Source organism: Populus alba, chromosome 1 (assembly GCF_005239225.2).
Source record: "Populus alba chromosome 1, ASM523922v2, whole genome shotgun sequence".
Taxonomy (NCBI): Eukaryota; Viridiplantae; Streptophyta; class Magnoliopsida; order Malpighiales; family Salicaceae; genus Populus; species Populus alba.
The window spans coordinates 16,087,794-16,110,837 of NC_133284.1; the positions used below are offsets into that span (position 1 = coordinate 16,087,794).

Here is a 23,044-nt window from a genome sequence, read left to right on the forward strand (position 1 = left end):
TGAGCTTAGACCTTGTCTTGTGCTTAGCGTCACGGTCATGGCATTCTAGATGTAAATCCACTCTCTCTCTCTCTCTCTCTCTCTCTCTTGGTATTTTATCAAAATGATTATTTAAAAAAATATATATATAGATTAAGTTTGCAAACTAACTCACAAAAAGTTCTATGGTGCTAGTAGTATCTTATTAATTATTTATCAGGATTCATTTTGAAAAAAATACAAAAAAAAAAGAATATAAAATTAATGATCCTTCAAAAGTTATAGAAATATATTTAGAAATGATTTCCCTTTCCTAATAATATCTCTATATTAATTTAAAATAAATCTCGAAAAGTAACTAATAAAATGTCACTAATTACTCTCTAAACACCATAAAATTACTTACCAACCCACAAATCAAAACGCCTACCATGTGACCCTGGTCTTGAACCAGATTAACTTCCTAGTTAAGCTTTATAACCAAGCTATGTAAGGGGTATTTTTGCTTATTAACACCATTTTAAAAAAAATGTTGGTCAAATAACATAAATAAAAAAACATATTGGTGAAATAGCAAGCATGCTATATATTAAGGTTTGAAAATATAACATTTACAGTTGTTGATGAGAAATCGACAAGTCAAAATAATTGTTAAATGAACTGTATAAATTATAACAAGGAGAGATAATAAAAAAAAAATAAAAAGAAAGAGACCTAGGCACTCTGAAACTTCAATTATAACACCGCTGATATCATTAAAAATATTTCAATGAAACAAATTCAATAACACTAAAAAATGTCACCAATGATGATTAGAGTAGGACACGATCTCCGCCTAAAAGCAAGTAAGAAATTACAATAAAGAGAGATGAGATTAGAAAAAAAAAAAAACGAAATAAAAGGACCTCATTAGCACATCAAAACTCTAATCATAACATCACTAGTATCATAAAAAAGATATCGACGAGATAAATCCAATAATACCAAATAAAGTCAACAACAATGACTAGAGTGAGTCATACTTTTTGTCTAAAGACAAACATGCAATTACTTTTGAGGAGAGAGAGGAAGGGAAAAAATATATAAATCTTGAAAAAACATCGAAGTTTCGATTATGACACCATTATTATTTTAAAAAAGATTTCAATGAAAAAAATCAAACAATACCATTATTATCAACGGTGATTTTTTTTAGTGTTATTGGATGTTTCATTGGGATCCTTATAATGGCACAAATAATATTATAATTAGAGTCTTCCTTCTTTATTTCTCTCTTTTTTTTTTGTTGTAATTTGTGTAACTCATTTAAATTTTTTTGACATAGAGCATTTCCCATCAACAACAATTTTAAATATAATATTTTTCAATCGTGACTTTGCTATCTCACCAATTCACTTCAAATTGTATTATTTTGCTAAATTTTTTTAAAAAAAAACAATTCTAATTTTATTTTTAAAAAAACCATTCTATATTAGATTCTACAAGATTCACTACATAAAACTAGAGACGATAAAATTATTTTATTGACTGATAGTAACCGATAATATCTTATTAATTAAGTTAATATGAAAATGTTAATTTTCGAATTAGTGATTTGATGATCGTCAAATGTGTGTTTTAATAATAATAAGACAAAAAAAAAAAAAAACTAAATGAGTCAGCATGGTCTGTGTTTAAAAATGAGCAGCACGTAAATCCATCTATCAACTCTCTTTCGAAAACAATATGAGAAAGAAAGAGGGAGAGAAAGGTACGAGGTTCTTGCCCGTTCATGCCAATCAAGTGAGGTACCAGGAAATCAGCTAACTACTCATCATTGATTCATTGAAAACCAAAAACAAGAAGCATGACAAACAAGGTGTCAAGATTTTGTACATTTAGCAGCAATGAAATGACTACTGGGTTTTAATTTTATGGACAACAATGGCTCCTACAGTTATGATTCAAAAGGGAGTATTAAAATGAGGAGACAAGTTTAAATTATGAGCGAAATGATAGTGTATATTACTAAAGATCATCTAGAATAACCATAACTAACACTTCCTATGGACTATCTAATTTCTACACCCCATTCACCAAACTCCAAAGCCACCTAATAATGGCACATTATCCACCCACATAAAAGAAGAAGAAGAAGAAAGGAAAGAATCAAGAAATATTAAAGCAAAACATGGGACTGGGCACATGTGATACAAGAAGCTTCATCTATTCAGCTCGCAAGATCCATGGAATGCCTACTTGTATAGTTGAAGGTAGACACATTTTCCTAGCACCGCCTTCTCTTCTGTTTGCTAATCTACAAGTACTGTTCTTGTATCCTGGCTCGGTTCTCTTCCCACCACAACCTTGCTTGCGTTTCTTCAAATCTTTCTCGGCTGCATCAAGCATATAAAAATGAATTTTACATCCACGTCGAATGACAGATGATTTTGATGATTATTTTACGGGCAAAGCATATTGTCAATCCCTATGTGGTTGGTTCATTCATGGATAATGTAAAACTGGAAAATGAGAGGCCCGATCACTAAACTTTGGAAATATACAACACTGTCCATTTAACAGTATGGTATCAATCAGAGAACAGTGTAATCACAAATAATGCCTAAAAGACAGCCTTGGTTTCTAGATCATCCATGAGAAATCCACGACTCCATGACAAATTTTCACAAGCAAATAAGATTATCTAAGCCATTATGATAGATGGCATGAGCCTGTAGTGCAGGTAGGATTTGACTCGTATAAATGAAAGGATCAAATTATATTTTATTAGCTCTAAAAGTCTTCCAAAATCTAATCAATATCCCCATATACTATGAAGTGCCTTGTTGAGTTGTTCTAGCCCAGCAAAGCAGATGCTAGAAAAGCCAGTTCAGTCAGCAATGATCTTGTTCAATTATTGGCCAAATAACTAAAATGATAAGCAGTTTCACACTCTAAATTATTAAAACCCACTGACCTGAACCTGACACGTCTAAGCTCCCTAGAGCCTCCAGGCAGAGCTCTGATAGTGATGTATACCCCTGGTTCATCCTGTTCAACCCATTCAGTCTCCATATCGCTTGCATTACTGATGGAAAGTTCTTCTGAGCGATCAGACTCTCTTGACATACTAGTCCTCACTGAACCATCTATTGATGATGTCTCAGTTTTAGCCCCAGCAATGCCAGAGAGCTTTGGTGTTGAAGCAAGACCAGCTGAATCATAATATTGGTGGGATTGCATTGGGTTGTGGTCAAGTGAATCTGATGGAGAATAACCCATTCCTGTTGGAAGGTGGAAATTGTGCGGGCATCCTTTGCCCAATGGAGGAATCACAGGGCTGTCTTTGGCAGATTCAGGCTTTGAGCTCTGCAAATGGAGATTAGGTAAAAATTAAACGATGTAACTAGTTCTATCATCAATGTCAGTTTGCAAGTTCTTCATAGTACAATGAAGTAACTGTGAGCACTAAATACCATCGACAGTCAATATCATATGAAATCCTACAAAACTGAAGTTCATAAAAAATAATAGAGGACTCCAACAGTGCTCATCGACAGTCTAACAAGATTCATGCTGATTACCATACAGTAGAAAATGATCCATTCCAAGTAAATCAGATGCACACATTTCCTATCCCTAACCAAATATTGCTAAACTTCAAACTTTAATTCACACTCACCTCATCTTCAGATCTTGGTGGAGTTGGAAGTGGGACTGCTTGATGATTGAACTGTCGAACATTGTATAATTCCATGACCTTGTCATAGTTCTCAGCCCACCACCTTTGAGCTTGCCATTTGTTGAACATTTCACGACTAATCAAAACATCAAAACGTCAAAATGATGAATAGGGACTGTCAACATCTATGCATCCCTAGTAGAATGTTGGAGAAGGATGAATCATCCAATTTTTTCAAGTGTTAAAACTTTAAAGCAGCTGGTTATTGATGGTTGCTCATCTAACAGGTTCACATGGCTATTGTATGAGGGAAGCTAGTTTGTCTCCACAGCAAGAACCAATGGACCATATTATCATAATTCAAAACATCATATATACTTATCAGGAAGAAAAATCATATACAATTGAGAACATCACAAATATGAACGGTAATCAGGTTGGCATGACAATGATCATAAAAAGATTACAGAAGTTATTATTGTTTTTCAAGTGCCAAAGCAATGATAGGTTGAGCACAAAGAATCAACCAAGAGTGAAAGAAATGAAATTATCTTGCTTATTCAAGCCTTCTGGAGCTGTAGGCAATATTCCTCATTAAATCATAATTGTTGGATAGAAGTGAATGCTAAACTAGTCCATTAAGGTTCTCCAGAAAGCCCACAAGTTAAGACACGGAACATTATTCATAATTCTTTAAAGTTCTCTATTTCTTTTTTCTTCTTGGCAAGGTGGGGGATGATGGATGATTCCAAATGCAGAATGCAGATAGTAATGCATAAGCTTGTTCTTGATTCCAGAAAAAGAGTAAGTAGACAAGCAAAACCTAGGTTATGTTTATTTGCTGGAAAATAGTTTATTTTTGGAAATTAATTTCTATTGAAAATGAATTCTTATAAAAAAAAATTATTTTTCAATATTTGATAGTTTGATAAAAAAATGAGTTGAAAAACACTTTCTAGTATTTGGCTATGTAATAGAAAATGGCCTTCAAAATAATTTACTAGTGTTTTAATTTGTTTTTCAAGTTTATTAAAATAATAAGAACCAAATCTGACAGATAAAAGAGTTAAAGAAGAATGAAATTGAAAAAAAAAAAAAATCATAAATTATTTTATATAAAAACAAATAGTAATTAAAAAAAATAAAGATCAAATCTAACAAATATAAAAATTGAAAGATTATGAAAATAAAAAAAAATCATAAATTATTTTAAAATAAAATAAATAAAATCAAATCAGATAAATAAAAAATTTCAATTAAGAAAAGGATATGAGAAAAATAAATAACAATAAAGAGAATGAAGACCAAAGTTAATATAAAAATCAAATTTGAAGGGATGAAATTAAAAAAAAAAATCAAAACAAAATATATAGCAATCAAAAGATTAAGAATCAAATTTGATATAATCAACAAATAACAAAATATTTTTGAATTTTCCCCAACTAAAAAATATACTTTTTTAGAAATCAAGTTAAATTTTTCTTTGATTAAAAAATATTTTCTATTAACTAATTTTTTTAATAATAAACAAACATAGAAAAGTTTATAAAATAGTTTTTAGTAAACTAATGAAACAAACAATGCCTGCATAAGTGTAATAAAATAAAGTCCAATTTGTGTCGTGGATGGTTACTTTCACTAGGCAATGTAATTCACTGATCAGGTTCCTACATTTTCTACTGTTACGATACAGCTGACTCACAAGTTTTTTGCCCTCTGCAGCATCTCAAACACCAAAGTAAATCACGACATGCCTGTATAGAGGATGGGATGCCATTTCCCTATCTATCAGTGTACGAGTAGAACACAAGAAAAGGAACCTAATTTAATTTTTAACCCTAAATTTGAATCAGATACCATTCAGAATGATCAAGCTGTAATGAATGTTAGCAAGACAACCACAGCATATTTAGAGCCACCCAACCATATTGTTAATGCAATAAGAAAATCATCTGTACGCACCTACATAATGAAAATGGAGAATCCCACAATTCTCAACTTTAATCACCAGTTCACCACCACCACACCAAAGAAATTTGATCACACCCTTACAAATCAAAACCTTCAACACCATACTAAGAACAAGAGAGAAAGGACAATCCAGGTATGGCCCAATTCCCACTTTCACACCAACCAACAAACAATGAAGAACCTTTCAGCATCAAGAAAGAGGTCGCCTACAAACAACAATCTCAACACCCCCCCTCCCTAACACACACATTCACACGCGCAGCCAGAAAACTAGTGATTGCATTCAAACAAATTAGATAAAAGACAGCAGAAAATAAATGTACAGCATCAGTACCTGAATCGAATCCGCTTCAGATCATTACCACCATCAGGCAATGAAAGAAAAGCGATGAGCACGCCTGGCTCAACCTGTGCAACCCACTCCTTAGGCTCGTCTTCCTCCATAAAAGCCACAGACTCTGTCCGGCCACTTACTGAAGCAGGTGTGCCTTCACCACCTGATAGCCCTTTTAGTCTTGCCTCCATCTCTTTCCCCCACATTCTCGGGGTCGAATTGGAACTTCCTGTTCTGCGATACGAGAAGTGGAACCTGGCTGAGTCTGAGGCTGCATCAGACTCGGCATAGTTCCGGTTACTGTTATTGCTCGAGGATCCTGAACATGGCTTGCAGTTTCTATATGCTCCTGATGCCTTGACTGCCATATCCTTTATCTAAAAAAATAATAACAATAATCCTTCATCATTTTGCAATAAAACGAAGACAATTCCAGGTCTAATTCTATTCATCAGCCTTTCGCACCCAAAATCTAGAAAAAATGAATTTAAGAAACCCATGTTGCTGATCTGGTCTTTGGTTCCAATCCATAAAAAAAACCCAAGCCAATCAATCATTATAATTTTCTTTTTTAAAATAAATTTGAAAGAAGTACCATTGTGCTACACGGTAGTAAATCAGATCCATATCTCACAGTGATTAATTCCAATTCTTCTTTCACTGTTTTTGTTTCCGGCAAGTGTCAATGCAACAGAAAACGGGCAGCCCCTCCACGTCGCTTACCCCCTTGATGAAAGCCAAAGGGCAAAATTTTGGGTTTTGCGGAAACTAGGCAAAAACAAAAGGACAAAAAAAAAGAGCAATCATGGGATTTTTTTTTTTATTTTCACACTATTTTTTTTTCAAAAATATAAGAAATAAAACATAACCCCTTAAATCCAAATGGTCAAAACACACAGTATAATTCAACCTTCTTCCATTACTGTATGCTTCGGTGCTTTCTGGGCTCTAGTTCAAAAAAAAAAATTAAATAAAACTCAAATCTCTGACTCTATTGCAGCAATCAAAGATAAAAAAGTGAACGAAGAGCAAGAAGAGGTATACATACTTGAGCAGTGAGAGCCTTGATGGCCGGCTTAGTCCTCGGTGTCTCCAAAGCAGCAACATCAACATCCTCTTCTCTCCCCCTTTGTTGCAAAGATTCATTGTTAAGTTGCTTTGAACACGCAATACAAGTCAACATCGCCTCACGATTCCTCTACACCCACAATCTATTTGACCCAAAAACACAGATCAGAGGCATGCTATACACAGAAAGAAAAAATAAAAAAACTGTACACCAAAATGAGCACCATGTTCCATATATAATCAATGTATGCAATGCTTACAATGAGAAAAAGGAAGGATTGAATTGCAGATGGGTTCAGTCTCTTTGAGATCCCGCGGTTTGCTTTGCAAAATAAATGTCGAGGTAGAGAGAAAGAGAGAGGTGACCATTAATGGAGGAATGAGAGGAGGTTTTTGAAGTGTTGATAAAAAGAAACAACGGGCTCCTTTCTTTAAAAACACTTCCTCTTTACTGCACTACATGGTCTACACTGCTAGTCAGAATGAGTAACAGCTAAGAAATGCTATGAAAGAAAGCCACGCACAACGCCTTCTCACTCACTCTCTCTAACAGAAACAAGAAAAGCACATTCCCTCTTGAATGTGCAAGTGGGTAATTGAATGTGAGGGGGTGGGAGTCAAGAGGCAAAGCAAAGGTAGCCGCTGTGTGTCCGCTGGTGTGGAATTGGATGCGGGCGCGCGATCTTTTGTTTTATGTTTTTTATTTTATTTTTTTGGTTTGGGTAATTTGGATGTGAGGTTTCTTTTCTTTTCATTGCTTGTGTTCTTAATGCAGGAGTATTTAAAATTGTTTTTATAAAATATATTATAATAATATATTTTTTTATTTCTAAAATTTTATTTTTTACATCACTATATCAAAAACAATATAAATTAATAATTTAAAATAAAATAAAAATATTTTTAAAATGCAAAATCAAACAAATAATTGCACTGACATTCATGGATGCTAGGATCCTTTTCCTTTCGAGCTTTGTTTGGCTTCTGCCTTCACTTTTATAAAAAAAACAAACATATATATACCCATCCAACTAAAAGAACCTCGATAAGCTACAAAGGAGAACATTCTAAAGGTGGAAAAAAATTACATAAACTCAACTCGCTATTGATCAAGTTAAAGTTAGAAAACTTGATCTTATTCATGACTCGGCTAAAATTTAGATCACGAACAAGTTAACATAAATAAATAGTTACTCAATTACCTTCATTAAAGACAAAATTTTAGAAGCTCGCCCATGAACATATATGGAAGACTTTGATTTTTTTTTTTTTTCTTGTGATGGTATTATAAAGTAAACGTGTTAAACAACCTAGAAAAAAATTATCAAAGCTAAATAAAAACAAAAACAAAATTTTGAAAAAAAAAAACCAAGTCGCATTGAGTTAACCTAACAAACATATGACTTAAGATAACTCGATAAAAAAAAAGGTGTAAAAAATAAGAAATCTCGAGATCCAATAACCCAACATCAAAGTATAAAATAAAAAATACATTAAAAAATAATCCAAAGCAACTCGCTTTAATTTGACTAACCTGCAACACACAATAATCTCAAAGGAAAGAAAGAGAAAATGAATAGAAAACTCAAGGCCTAATAATTTAATATCAAATAAAAAAATTTAAAAAAAAAAAAAAAGTTAAAATCAGGCTAATTTTTAAAATTAGCAATTGTGGTCATGAGAATGAGATGATCCTACAAAAAACAAAAATAAATCTTGAACAAAATTGCTAACTTTTTTTTTAAAAAAAAATAATAATCAAGACAATAAGAATCAAATCTGGTATAAAAATTAATGAAAGAAATTGAGGGACAAAAGTGAAAGAAAGAAAAAAAAGCAAACCAAGAAAAGGATAAAAAACAACAATCAAGAGAATGAGTACCATGTTGATATGAAAACAAAACAAAAATAAATAGAAATGGATGAAATTAAAAAAAAATTAAAAAGAATTCAAAAAAAAAAGACCAATCACAATAAAAATATATCATAATTGAAAAACAAAATAAATGAAAGGACAACCTGAAAGACAAAATAAATGGGAGGATAAATCTGATTTTTGGCTAACCTGGCATAAATTTCAAGGAGCAAAAAAAGAAAATAGAAAGGAGGGAAAAAGTCAACCATTGTGATTTGAATAACATGTGACACCCCATAAGCTTCGCTTTCACTGGACATTTCAGAGAACACATTAATTAAAAAAATTTATCACCGAATGATAAAATATGCGTCGCTTGAAAGGTACAAGAAGCATCTACTCGCTAACACTTGTCTAACGCTCATCAATAAATTTTTTTTATTATCATTTTTATTTATAAAAATACTAATTTATCCCTAATCAAACAAAATATAAAAACACTAATTTCTCACATGACTGAGCTCTTTGAGGGTTTTTTTTATATATATATATAATAAAGGAACAAGCATGACCTGCGGGTATATATATAATCAATGACCATGACCGGGAGGACATAGGTGGCAGGTAAAGGGTTAATGCTGCCACACGAAGGTGGCAAGGAGCCAGTCTCTGAACAGGGATTTTGGGCTGGCACTTTTCGAGCACTCCATGGAGAGTCCTGCATGGCTGCCCTTTCCAGGTTCTATCAATTCATGGGCGAAAAGGAGGGTGGCTGCATACAATGATGACGGCGATAGGCACTGCACGGAGCACTCATGAAATCCTCTTTCGCGAAAAAGAAGCTGTCCTCTTTCTGCTCGCTAACTTCTATACACTGCTTAGAATCAGTAAATCCCACCTGGGTTTTGCAACCACCAACTTGCGGTGGTCCAAAGGGGGCGTTTCTAGAACACGTCTTTTGTTAGCAAAAGTTGAGATTCTTAGGGTTTAGAGATTTAGATAGCATCCATGGTTTACCACAAGCTCTAAATTTAGTTTTCTATATTGTTTGTGAATTTATTTTGTAAAGATTGCTTAGGTGAAACTAGGAGAATCATCGGAAGAGTTTTGGTGGGTTTTAATGTTTCATTCATTATTTATTTTTATTTTTTTCTCCTGCCTATTGTCTTGTTTACTATGTTTAATTAAATCTTTATAAAACATGTATATTGATTATTGTATGTATAAATTCCTGGCAAAGAATGTATCCATACTAAAAAAAAAATTTTTTGCTTACACCTAGTTGTGCAAGAAATACATGCTGGTATTGACTACCTAGCTAGTTTAGGAATTATTTTTTTAATTATGCTAGTTTAGATATTATTTTTTTATATAAAAAACTCTACTTAGAGCATGTTTAGGAAATTCGTGGCTTTTAGCTGTGATTTTTAGATGTGATTGTATTTTAAAAAAAATTATAAATTATAACTTTCTGAAAATAATACTTAAAAACTATAATCACAACCGATATAATGATTCAAGCATATGATTTACAAAACTTTATAATTTTTAGCCACGACTTTCCTAAACATATTTACTCTCCAAAAATAAAATATGCTTGAATTTTTAAAATTCTCATAATAATTAGGCATTTAGCCCCTCCAAAAATAAAATATTTACTCTCCAACCTTGTAGTTTTTATGATGATAAAATTCTGTAGTTCCTCTCCTGTGTATAGACACGCACACAGATAGGTAAAAATTTAAAGGAAGCATGCTAGTTTGAATTCGACTAGTTTTTGAAAGCATCAAAACAAAATGAGGGAAGCTTTTAAGGAGCATGAATACCTAGCTATCTAACAATTCTATCGCAGTGAAACACGTTGTAGTCCAGTGGTGGCAAGGGTTTCCTTACCTCTGCATTCTGGATTCAAGCCTCAGCGTGTATGTCTGTCACCCCAGCGGTGCCTTACCTGCTCACTGGGTCTGCAAAATATTCAGTGAGCCGTGAGATTAGTCGTGGTGCGCGCAAACTGGCCCGAACACCCATGTTATAAAAAAAAAAAAAAATCGATATATCGTACAAATAATCACAATTGAAGTGTGACCACTCCTATTCCACAATAAACACAATGTCCCTCACCTATTTATAATTTATTTATTTATTGTGTTTTAAAAATATTTTAAATATTTTATTTTTTTATTTTAAATTTGAATTTTTATTGCTCAAAATAATATTTTTATATTTTTAGATTGTTTTTGATGGGATAATATAAAAGATTAAGTTAAAAAAATATTATTTTAATATATTTTTAGATTAAAAAAAACATTTTGAAAAACATAAACCAGTAAATAATAAATGAGAGGAAGGGACATGCATGGATTTGTGTAGAGGGTGGACGCATTTTAGGCCACCAAAAAGATGCAAGACGGACCTTGACGACGATGATTACTCTGATGTAACTGACCACAAGAAGGGAAAGTTATGATCTGGTAGGACCATCCCTCACCCCCACCACAAGGCCTCTGTTTCCCTGCCGCATCCTATCGCTTCTTGGTGGTGATTTTTATTTACACCTGGCTGGACTTATTTTAGGAGGGTGTTTGAAAATGCTTTTTAAAAATATTTAAAAAATATTTTATTTTTTTTCTTTGAATTAATATATTTTTGATATTTTTAAATCATTTTGATGTACTGATCTCAAAAATAATTTTTTAAAAATAAAAAATATTATTAATATATTTTTTTAAATAAAAAGTATTTTTAAAAACAATAATAACTACAAAAAAAAAAAAAAATGTAACAAGACTTGTCAAAGATTTTGAGAGAGATCCACCAACTTGTATCTTCAAAATATTCGCTAGGCTCCACAAAACCCGGAACCAGTGACATGTCACTTTGCTGAGGGAATGGCTGGCTATATGCCAATTTGTGCTCCTTGACCCCATGTGAGACCCCAGCAGTATAATGAAAGTTAAGCGAGGGAGAAAGCCAACAAACCATTTTTTTAAATAACCTTTTCTTTGTAAATTGTATTTTTTTTTTATATATATAAAGCCTTTTTAACCATGAGTATTATCTTGGAGAAGCACTAGTTTGATTTTTTTTTTATATTGAGAAAAAAAATGTTTTTTTATTAGTAGCTTAGTTAATTGAACAAAAAATAACATCAGTTAATAAAAATTATTCGTTAAAACTTTAATGATTTGAAAAAATAAAAATTTATATTTTTAATAAAAAATTATTTTTTTTATTCATGTATTTATTTATTGTGTTGATGAAAAACATGCCTTTTTTTTTCCTGAGAAGCATTGCATTTAAGTAAAAACTTATTATTATTATAAAAGCAAGTTTTGATTAAAAATTCATGAATTTATCGTTTTTGAATACCTATTTGGAAAAAAATGAGAACAATAAATCTCAGAAGATTATATAAAAATCAATAATAAAAATATAAATTGTATTATTATTTAATATTAACGAACAAATTATTTAAAAATTATGCATCTTAGACTAATATCATTATAAAATGAAATAATCTTCTTAAAAATAGTGTCATGATTTGACAATCATTTAAGTATTATTTTAATAAATTGATTTCAATAGAATTTTTTTACCAAAGCCTTTTAAAAAAAAAAAAAATCAAAGAAACATCTTAGAAAAACACCAAACATGAAAGCCCAAGCATGCAGGGCTTAGAAGGCCTAGACCTTTTTTTTTTCAACGAGCAAATAATATGTTGTTCACCTTTTTTTTTAATATAATATATCATGCATTGCTTGTAGGGGTGAGTAAAAAAATCAAAAAACCGAGAAAACTGGAAAAAAAAACCGAAAAAACCGAACAAAAAAAAAAACCGAATTAACCGATTAAAAAATCACAAAAAAATTCCAGTTCGGTTCGGTTTCGGTTTCTAAAGTCTGAAACCGATTGAACCGAACCGAACCTGTAAGATCCCACATCGACGGGTGAGGGATGTGTTGCTGGCCTTATTAGTAGTGCTGATGCTAACATGTAGAACGCGTCTTGGGAAGTCAGGCCCCATGGTTGGGCTCGCTTCTGCAAGGACAAACTCGTGCGGGCCTGTGAGACCCAAAGCGGACAATATTCGGGCCAGGTTCCGCTGCGTAACTCTACGTGTTTTGGGGCGTCAGGCTCAGAAGTGGGCTCGCGTCACCAGGAACAAAACCGTGAGGGCGGTAAAGCCCAAAGCGGACAATATTCAGCATACATTTGGTATCAGAGCCGACTTCACTGGCTGTTCGGTTGTGCCGACGAGGTCGTCGAGCTCCTTAAGGGGGGTGGATTGTAAGATCCCACATCGGCGGGTGAGGGATGTGTTGCTGGCCTTATTAGTAGTGCTGGTGCTAACATGTAGAACGCGTCTTGGGAAGTCAGGCCCCACGGTTGGGCTCGCTTCTGCAAGGACAAACCCGTGCGGGTCTATGGGACCCAAAGCGGACAATATTCGGTGCTAGGTTCCGCTGCTTAACTCTGCCGAACGCGTTTTGGGGCGTCAGGCTCAGAAGTGGGCTCGCGTCACCAGGAACAAAACTGTGAGGGCAGTAAAGCCCAAAGCGGACAATATTCAGCATGTTGGGCCGGGCTGTTACAGAACCAGTTCAACCAGGCCACCATTTAAAAAAAAACAAGTATAAATAGAAAGTTTTTAACCCTAAACCTACATTCAGCCCCCCCCTCCTTTACTCCTCCCTCCCTTTGCTCTCTGCATCTCCCCCTCATCTCTCCTCTCTTATTTTTGTTCATGCTTTTTTAACCCTAAACCTACATTCAGTCGCCACCCCCCTCCTTCTTTGCTCCCCCCTTCCTTTGCTCTCTGCATCTCCCCCTCATCTCTCCTCTTTTATTTTTCTTCATGCTCGGCTCCATGATTGTTGCTTATTAGTTGTTGAGCTCCTGCTTCATGCTCCTTTGCTTAAGCTCCATCTCTTTCAGCCGCCCCCTTTCCTTATTCTCTATCTCTCATCCCTCAAATGATTTAAATCAAATTTGTCTTATTCTCTTCCATACTTTTTATCTATGTCTCTCATCTCTCAGATCTGCATGTTCTTGGCCCAAATGTTGTGGTGCTTGATAGTTTTAGTAGGTTCATCTCTCAGATCATGCTTTTGTTCAATTGTTTTTGGAAATGCTTTTGGTTGAATCAGTAATCATGGACTTGATCTAATCTTTTGTGACCTCAATATGATGAGATTTGGGTGCTGGGAATTGCTGGGAATTGATTTCTATTTGATTGCAATTGGTAGGCCTTGTAACATTCCATGGAGAAGGAGTGAATTGAATATGAAATTTGCTTGAGCATCATAATTTCGGTTTAACCAGTTTGGAAGGGGAAAAAACTGAACCGACCTGAACCGAAATTAATCGGTTTGAACCAGTTTTCGGTTCGGTTTGGTTCAAGAACTTAAAAAAAAAAAATCGATTTGGTTGTTAATTTTGGTCCAAAACCGGATCAAATCGAAAATACTCAGCCCTAATTGCTTGCGTGGATAAATCATCTTTTGATTGATTTTTTAACCATTTTTTATGGTAAAAAGTCAAGGTCTGTGTTTTAAACGTGAAAGCCCAAGCATGCAAGACTTAGAAAGCCAAGACCATGTGCCTTTTTTTTTTTCAACGAGCAAATAATATGTTGTTCAGCTTTATTTTTTAAAATATAATATATTATGCATTGCTTGCTTGGGTAAATAACTCATCATCTTTTGATTGATTTTTTGGCCATTTTTTATGGTAAAAAAGTCAAGGTCTGTGTTTCTAAAACTCAAATTATATTAAGAGCTTCGATAAACTCATTTCAATTTTTTTCTTAGAAAAGCCTAATAAAAAAAATTACAGGTTCTTTGAATTCGGTCTAAAATCAATTTAACCTCGACCTAACACCCTAAAGCCATGTTCTTGATCTCGACTCATTCTTCAGGGTTCCAAACTCGACCTTTGGACCCAATCCTGTATGCCTCAAACCCGGTCCAAAATCCAAACCTTGAGCGCTCTAAAACTAATTGCAATCCAAACATAATCCACATCATAGCCACTCCAAACCTAATCACAATCCGAACCTAGTGTACTTGAACTTGAACCTTAGCTAACATAGGTTCTTCGAATCCGTTTCTCGTTTGAATTTTGAGTAATCTAGAATTGATTTTGACCCGGACTCAGATTCTAATTTTGCTTTTGTATCCACATTTAAGTATTCCAAACCCAATTCTAACATAAAACCTAAGCTTTATATACTCATTTTTCAAACTCCTTGAAACTAGACTCAGTTTAAATTTAAATGATCTAAACTTGATTTTAAACTCAATATGATATTCCCATAAACCTTAAGCCCCTTGAACTAGATCTTGTCATGGATAAAAAGACAATAGGGACTTTTTGTAAGCTTGAATCATGGACACCCCATAACTAGTTAGAACTTACCAAACACTCCACACCATCTCACAATCTTAGAATAAACCTCGAGCATCCAAATGAGGCCTCCAAACATGTTATTGAATCGACTCCCAAGCACCTCGGACAACAACATTAGTCTTAGATCTAATTTTCATTATTTTTGATTTGGTCTCGAACTTACTCTTAAACACCCTAAATGAAATCCTAACTTAACTTTTAGTTATTTTAAACCAAAATTCAATGCGAACCGTGATTCTTTTAAAAATAATCCCTAGTTGAATCTTGAAAGTCTCGAACTAGATCTTAGCTTAAAACTTGTTTATATAATCAACATCTATTTTGTCAGACTCTCAAACTTGACTTGGCTCTCAAAATATAATTTTGATAATGTAAAAATCTAATTTTAAAAACCTCTTAAAACCATTTCCTTTTAAGTCTTCAAAACTTTTTGCTACTTTTATTTGCAGGAAAACAAAAAATTAAAGGAATATAATATAAATCAGTGTCTATAGTTTTGATAACCGAATTAATTAATTCTTCTTATTTTAAAAATTAATTATTTAGTCATTTGATGAGTGTTGACACCAATTGATTTGATATAAATTTATTTTAAAAAGTCTTTTTTTCATTATTCTGTCTATAATATCTATTTATTTTTCCTTTCTTATTTTTAAAAACAAAAAAATGGAAAAGAACATAAAATGACGAAAGAAAACTAAATATATAGTTCTTGAAACAGGAGAGACTAATTAACTTGTTTCTCTGTCAAATAAAAATAAACAAGTTTTCATATGTCGTTTTTTAAAACTTGAAAAAAAAATAGTAATTATTTATTGTAAAAAATACCTAGACCTGTGTGACTGTGAGCAGGACGAAGGGCGTGACTATCGCGTGACAGCACGTGCTAGGCGGCCCCACACAAAATGCCAAGGATAAGGAGGTGGTGCCCAAAAGGGTCTCCTAGCTCTGGTCCTCCGGGATTCCCGTAAAAAGCAACTCCTCGTCGTTCTCCTCTTCCGTGTGTTACAATACATAACTTTTTGACACTTGTTAGATATTTTTTTATGTAAAAAAATTATATATATAGATTTTAACAATGTATTTTTCTAATTTAAAAAATTGTAAGTATAAATTAAAAGGTTGATATACATATATAATAATAATAATAAATTCAAAACTATATGTGTTAATAAATAAAAAATTATTAATAATAACTAAAAATAAAATTAAAAAATTCAAGAAACAAATATAAATTAAGATATTTAATCTCGTAATATGTGATATTTACACGATTGTGATTACAAAATTTTTTATTCAATCAAATATATAGAAACAGACACGTATTAAAATGATTGAATAAAATAAAAAAATATGTAAGATGCTTATATTATAAATATTATTTAAAAATAAAGTTCAACTATAAAAAAAGATAAAAAAAAATTTATAAATAAACCAGAAAAAATTCTTCAAAGATTAAATTTTCACATAATAATTTTAAAAACATCCTTATCCAAAAAAACTAAATAAAAAAAAATCACAGATGTTATATTAATTGAAAAATAAATTAAATAAAGACATTAAATAAATGTATCAACTTAAAAAAAGCAAAAGTTTTAAAAAATAAAAGTTCAAAGGTTATGGCTTAACTTTATACCTTTTTTCTTTTAAATTTATACTTAATCCCCCCTCTCTCTTTAGAGAGATAGAAAGGGAGGAAGAGTTCAAGCGCGTGAGTCTCTAACCCAAGCATGCATGAGCTATGATAAGAAAAACCCCAAGTGTGTGAATGAGCTTTTAAGCTTTGGGAAGCGAGTTTCAGCTTCATTTAATTCTTTTAATATTTTTTTAAAGGGATAAACAATTTGTCATCCACTTTTATTTATTTTTAAAGAAATATGTAGATGACATGTCGTCTATGAGCCTAGATTTTAGACATCATTGTTAAGGTTGTAAAAACAAGTGACTGTTTTTTTTTTTTTTTGCAATACAATTTTTTAGTCATTTCAACCCAAAAACAAACTTCACCAGCACTTAAAACCAACCCATCAATCTAAAAACCCCAAAACTGATAAAAAAAAAAAACCTAAAATCAAACCGAGTTAGATTTATCTTTCTTAACTTAGATTTGTTTTTTCCATGCAATATTAAGACTCTAAAACACCACTATCAAACCTATGTCATTGCATGAAACCCGTGGAAACCAAGAAAATCTATTTTGATAGTTATAAATGACTTGAACGATGATTATTTTTTTAGCTTTTAATAATTTTTTGTGTGTTACTATATCGTTTTAATATGCTGATATTAAAAATAAATTTTAAAAATAAAAAATATATATTATTTTGATGTATTTTTAAATAAAAATCACTTTAAAAACAATATTCACCATACTAATAAAAAAAAAAAAAAAAAACCTGTCTAAGATGTTAAAAAGAAACGGGCACCAATGTTAGGTTCAGATTCATTAATGCTTGATAAACATTATGAGATTCATCGGTACACATCAAACCTCGTCTGTTTCCCCTTTACAGAACAAGTAGCTAGCTCCTAAACCCTAATCTTTAATTCGATAGTCTTAGTTTCCCTTTTCATAGTCTGGATTCAAGAAATACTTAGCTAGCTGCCTTGAAGAATTGAAGCATGTAGCCAGCAATTATTGGCTAGCATTTAACAACAATAATTTGCGAGTTAAGGAAAAGGTTGGTCACGAGAATGCTTTTCTTCGAAGTTTTAAGGTAACAACAACTCTCCTCTCTTCGAAGGAGAAAGCGGAAAGTAGAGAGTGCGTGCTGTGAGCAGAATTATCTAGAATACGCTGTCTTCCAGCTAAGCCTACACTACTTTTGCAACTTTCTGTATAGTTTTAAAACTCGGTTCAATAAGGTTAGTTTAAGATTCGAGTTTTAAGTTTTTAAAAAAATCAAAACGATATCGTTTCAAGTAAAAAATTAAAAATAAAAAAATTAATGGATTTGTAACCGGGTCAACCATGTCACAAGTTAACTCACCGAGTTTTTTTTTTTTTTTTTTTTTTAATCCTAGTCTCAGTTTTCAGCTCAACTCAATTAAATTCAGACCAGATTTCAAAACTATGTCCTTGCATACCATATGTGATTGTGGGAGCTATTAATATAACGCATATGCTTAGCATTCTTAAATCAGTATTATAGTGTTCGTCTTTGCAAGTAACTTGGGCTACTCAAGCGAAAGGCTTTAGGAAAGGACTAGACTTGGGCCGGCATTACGCCGGGGAATTGTTTTTATATGTGTTTTTTTTTTTTTTTTGTAGAATATAATATTTAGATATTAAAACCCTGTTGACAAAATAAATTTATTTTATTTTAATTAGTTGATAAAAAAATAAATAATAATAACAAATAGACCAAATGTTTCTTAAAAAGGGATCATGATAACATTTTTTCAAAAATATAAAAATAATGTAGTTCAATTTTCAACCTGTTAAACAAGGAAAGATAAAATTTGATAAAAAAAAATACAGCTTGAATCAACCCAAGTTAGTATAGCAAAGGCATGTAATTTAAATAATAAAAGGCGAGCCAACCTAGATTAACCTGCTAAGCTCATAATCCATATTATAAGATTGGGATAATCGAATAGAAAGAAATCAAAGAAAACCACAAAGCCAATATTTTTTTTTAAAAAAAAATGTCGAACAATGAAATCAAAAACAAAAAAATAACAAAATAAATGATGTCAACTAGCGTTAACTTTTCAAACCTATGACTCGAGTCATTAAATGGAAAGCACTATTCATTCATGAAAAAATCATGAGGCCCAGTCCCTAACTAATCAAATGTTGAAGGATAAAATCGAGAAAAAAATTAATTATATGAGAAGATTAAAAAAAATAGCAATTAAAAAAATAAAAATCATAATTGAAATAAATGGATAACTATGAATTTTTGATTGAAGGATGAAACTGAAAAGAAAAATTATTTTAAGAAAAAGAAAAAAAAAATAAGAATGAGGACCAAATTTAAAAAATAATATATCATAAATTTGGATTGAAGGATGAAATTGAAGAGAATTGTATGAAAGGATCAAGAAAAGAAATTAGAAATCAAAGTAATAAGGATCAAATTAAAAAAAAAATTAATATATCACAAATTGAAATTGAAGTTGAAATTTAAAATAAATAAAACTTTTACAAAACAACTGAGAACAAAAATTAGAAATAACAAAAAATAAAAATTGAAGTTAAAATATCAATAACTAAAAGGAAAACCCTGAAATTTTGAACAACTAGTACAATTTTCGAGGGAATAAGAGAGGAAGAAAAAAGAAAGTTTTGTCAACAACAATTCATCCTATAACCGCCATCACATGCCACCTAATAAAAAGAAAACACCGTGAAGGTTCCAACGACAAGATAAAAAGGTGTTTCTGGAAACCAAAAGGTGTTGTAGGTGCTAGAGCATGCCTTTCATGCTCTAATAATTTTTTGTCTTCTACAGATAAATCAACCATTTTATTGTGCTTGGAGAAATAAAAAGACAAAAAAGCTCTTACATGCAAGTTTTAAAAGATTTAATGTAATTTAGTAATTTTAAATGTAATTTAGTAATTTTAATGTTTTAAAAAAAATTAAAAAGACACATTCACCCTCCCTCAATTAATCTTATAATGGCTAATAGGCCGTGTGAAAATATCAAAATATCCTTGACACTAAAGCCATTGTTTTTTTTATGGCACAAAAATAATTACATTATCAATGTGAATAGTAAAATGTGTATATTAGTATATACCATAGTATTTTTGTCTTCTGTTTTGCATTTTTATTGCCTCATTTGATTTTTCAAAAGAAACATGATCAATTACTAATTATACTAAAACTACTCGCTAAGTTTCGGTAGCTGTGAGATATTTTTCAAATTCGATACTCAATTTTTTTAACTGCATCCTTATATTCCTAATTTGTCAAAAATTATTAAAAGGAGAAAAATTCAATAAAAAGGCAAAGTGTAAAATAAGAAACAGCCTCGTGGCCATGTGAAATTGAAGGAAAAAGGGGTAGCTCAACTGGTCAAGTATTGGTTTTGTTTTTTAATGGTCACAAGTTTGAGTTCTTTCAGAATCACTGGAGAGTTACATGGTCGTTAACTTTAGGGCCTGTAGGATTAATTTAGGTGCTTACAAGTGTCCGGACATCATGTTAATAAAAACAATTGGAGGGAAAAGTTTTTTTTGGTCCCCATACTTTTCTTTTCCTATCTTGATAGTCTTTATAATTTTTGTAATATAAACTTGACTTAAAAGTTTGTTTCTCTTACATTTTAGTCCCAATAAGTAAGAGAGAAAAGAAAAATTCACCAATTTTAGGTTGAAGAGAGAAAATCATTGGTTAACACTGATTTCGACCATGAAAGTCATCGCTCTCTGGTGTTAACAAGTTCTATTCAGCGAAGGGAGTTCGATGGTAATTGATTCGGAGCTTAATTATGCCTTGCCTTGAAAGACAAATTGAGGTCGAGAGAGAAAAACCTTTCTTGATTGGATTTTGTGTTTTTAAACTATTTTGAAGGGTTTTGGAGTTGATAATTGAGTTTTTGGAGGTTCTAAAAATTATTCATCAATTTTTCTAAGTAAAAACACATTTTTGAAATAGAAAGAAAAAATTTTCCACCACCAGAGTGGTCGTTGGATTCTAAAAAACAAGTGACACATTATCTATATTTTTTTTTTATCTGTAGAAAGTTGCATCATGCGATCTTACTTGATCTTCGTGCTACAAGATACAACACACCCCTGACTATTTGTTGTTTTGTTTTTTTATTATATTTTCCCTTTGTATTAGCTATATTTTTCATTTTAGTGTATAAAATTAGGCATGTGATTTGCTAACCAATCTTATTTCCAAACAACAATGTTGCGTAATAGGGCAACATTCCAACTCAACATACAAAATCAGGCGACCAAGGTTCACCCTCCAAGTTCCATGAGTTAGAGCAGCCAATACAAAAGCAATGATCCTTAATATCAACCCCCACAGAGGTACCTACTTGTATTTGATCTGATTTCTAACTGTTAAATTCATTCAATGTTTAGAAATCACAGCTGTTGTGTTCCTGAAATTTAAAGTAATATTTGATCTAATTTCTAATGATTAAATCTTTATTCGCAGTGAAAATGATAAATTTAAAGTAATATTTGAGAGTTCTTGGGATCTTATTAAATAAATTTAGAGTTATTTATGAATTTATTACTTAAAAGATTTTTTTATGTGAATAATTCTTTAAAGGCTGGGTTGTTGCAAACCACAAGTCGTTTAATTGTTCGGTCTTCAACGATAATCCATACAATTACCAATAAAAAATCTTCTAAATCTTTATTTAGAAGATGAAGATTATTATGCTTAAAGTGCTAGCTATTTATTTCAGTGACTTAAATAGTTTTCTGTCTAGCATATAACATATCTAAAATAAGAGGTATAATTTTATATTTATATGGAATCCTAAAAACCCTATAAATGACAAGATATTTATTTGACTCTTAAATAATATCTGTATATTATTTAAGGATAATTTTAAAAATTTAATTAATTAAGTCCCTACTTTATTATTCTAAGACTACAATTATAATCCCTGAATTAAAGACATTTTAGTGCTTTATTTCTAAATATTATCTCTTCATTAATAATGTTTTGATTTAAATATTTTAGCATGAAGTATGTCTATCATGTCAAATCATATTTGATCATTTGAATAAGATTTGAAATTTTTTTCGAATCTCATTCTACTTTGCGCAAGGATTTAACAATTAATACTATTTGAGAACATGCATAACATTTTTCCAAATTCATCTAGAGTGATAAATACTCTCCTGATTACTCAAATGCCTTTATATAATTTAAATTATATCTAATGTCTGTCCATTTGTTATATTTACCAAGATAACATATAAGAAGATCAAAACATAACACTCTCTATATAAGATAAACTCGTGATCTCAAGACTAAGATCATATATGCAACCATCATGTGAGTATTTTTATAAATATAAATGGTATCTCCATATAAAATTCTCATGCGATTCAGTTCAATATACATGTCTTATGACAACCGTCTATATATTAGTTTTAGGTGTAATTTCATAAAAGAAAATAGATAATATGTATTAGTCTCTACGGCTTTAATAAATTTCTAATATTAAGAGATTATTGACAAAGAACATTTATGAACAATCCTTTAATTTAATAGGAATCCCATAATTATAACATCTTTATAATTTTCTTTGCAAAGTGTTTTTGTTACATGGACTTTATCTTTACTCAAAATTTATTTATCAAACATTAAATTCAATCAATTAAATATAAATAAATATTAAAGAAAAATAAAGCTTTTATTTAAATAAAATTAAATATGTTTTACATTAATAAATTAATGTCACGTGTAACTAACTAATTAGCTACATGACAAAAACTAACAACAACACCATCCACATCTAATAAAGCTTTTTTTTTTTTTTTCCTTTCATTTTCTTTATAATTGTCATAACTTGATTTTTAACCTTTAATTTATTTTTTTTTTTTCAAAAAAATCGCAAAAAAACAACAAAAACAAATTCAAAAAAATAAATTTTTCATGTATTTGCGTTGTTTTTGGCATTTTCAGCGTCTTTTCAAAAAAATTAAAAGTTTAAAAATTTACTTTCAATACGTTTAGTTTTTAACGTGCTTATTTCAAATTTTTTGATTTATTTTCTCATCGAATCAACGTTAACATTGCCTTTTAAAAAAACAAAAAACAAAAAATATTTCAACAAAAGGA

The 23,044-nt window shown here is 31.3% G+C and overlaps 1 protein-coding gene across 2 annotated transcripts; it reads right to left on the bottom strand.

The window, feature by feature from the left end:
- Window positions 1–1,671: 1,671 nt before the first annotated feature.
- On the bottom strand, window positions 1,672–7,684 carry LOC118034908 (protein Brevis radix-like 2). 2 transcript variants are annotated; one of them, XM_035040349.2, is made up of 6 exons: window positions 7,274–7,684; window positions 6,994–7,156; window positions 5,946–6,322; window positions 3,641–3,776; window positions 2,936–3,327; window positions 1,684–2,354 (listed from the first exon to the last, which is right to left on the bottom strand). In XM_035040349.2, exons 2-6 carry the CDS (start codon window positions 7,126–7,128, stop codon window positions 2,276–2,278), a joined length of 1,119 nt encoding a protein of 372 aa, XP_034896240.1. In that variant the 5' UTR covers window positions 7,129–7,156; window positions 7,274–7,684; the 3' UTR covers window positions 1,684–2,275. The 2 variants fall into 2 exon arrangements, with proteins under 2 accessions (XP_034896241.1, XP_034896240.1); XM_035040350.2 differs by lacking the exons at window positions 6,994–7,156; window positions 7,274–7,684 and adding an exon at window positions 6,541–6,785 and having other exon boundaries at window positions 1,672–2,354.
- Window positions 7,685–23,044: the final 15,360 nt, after the last annotated feature.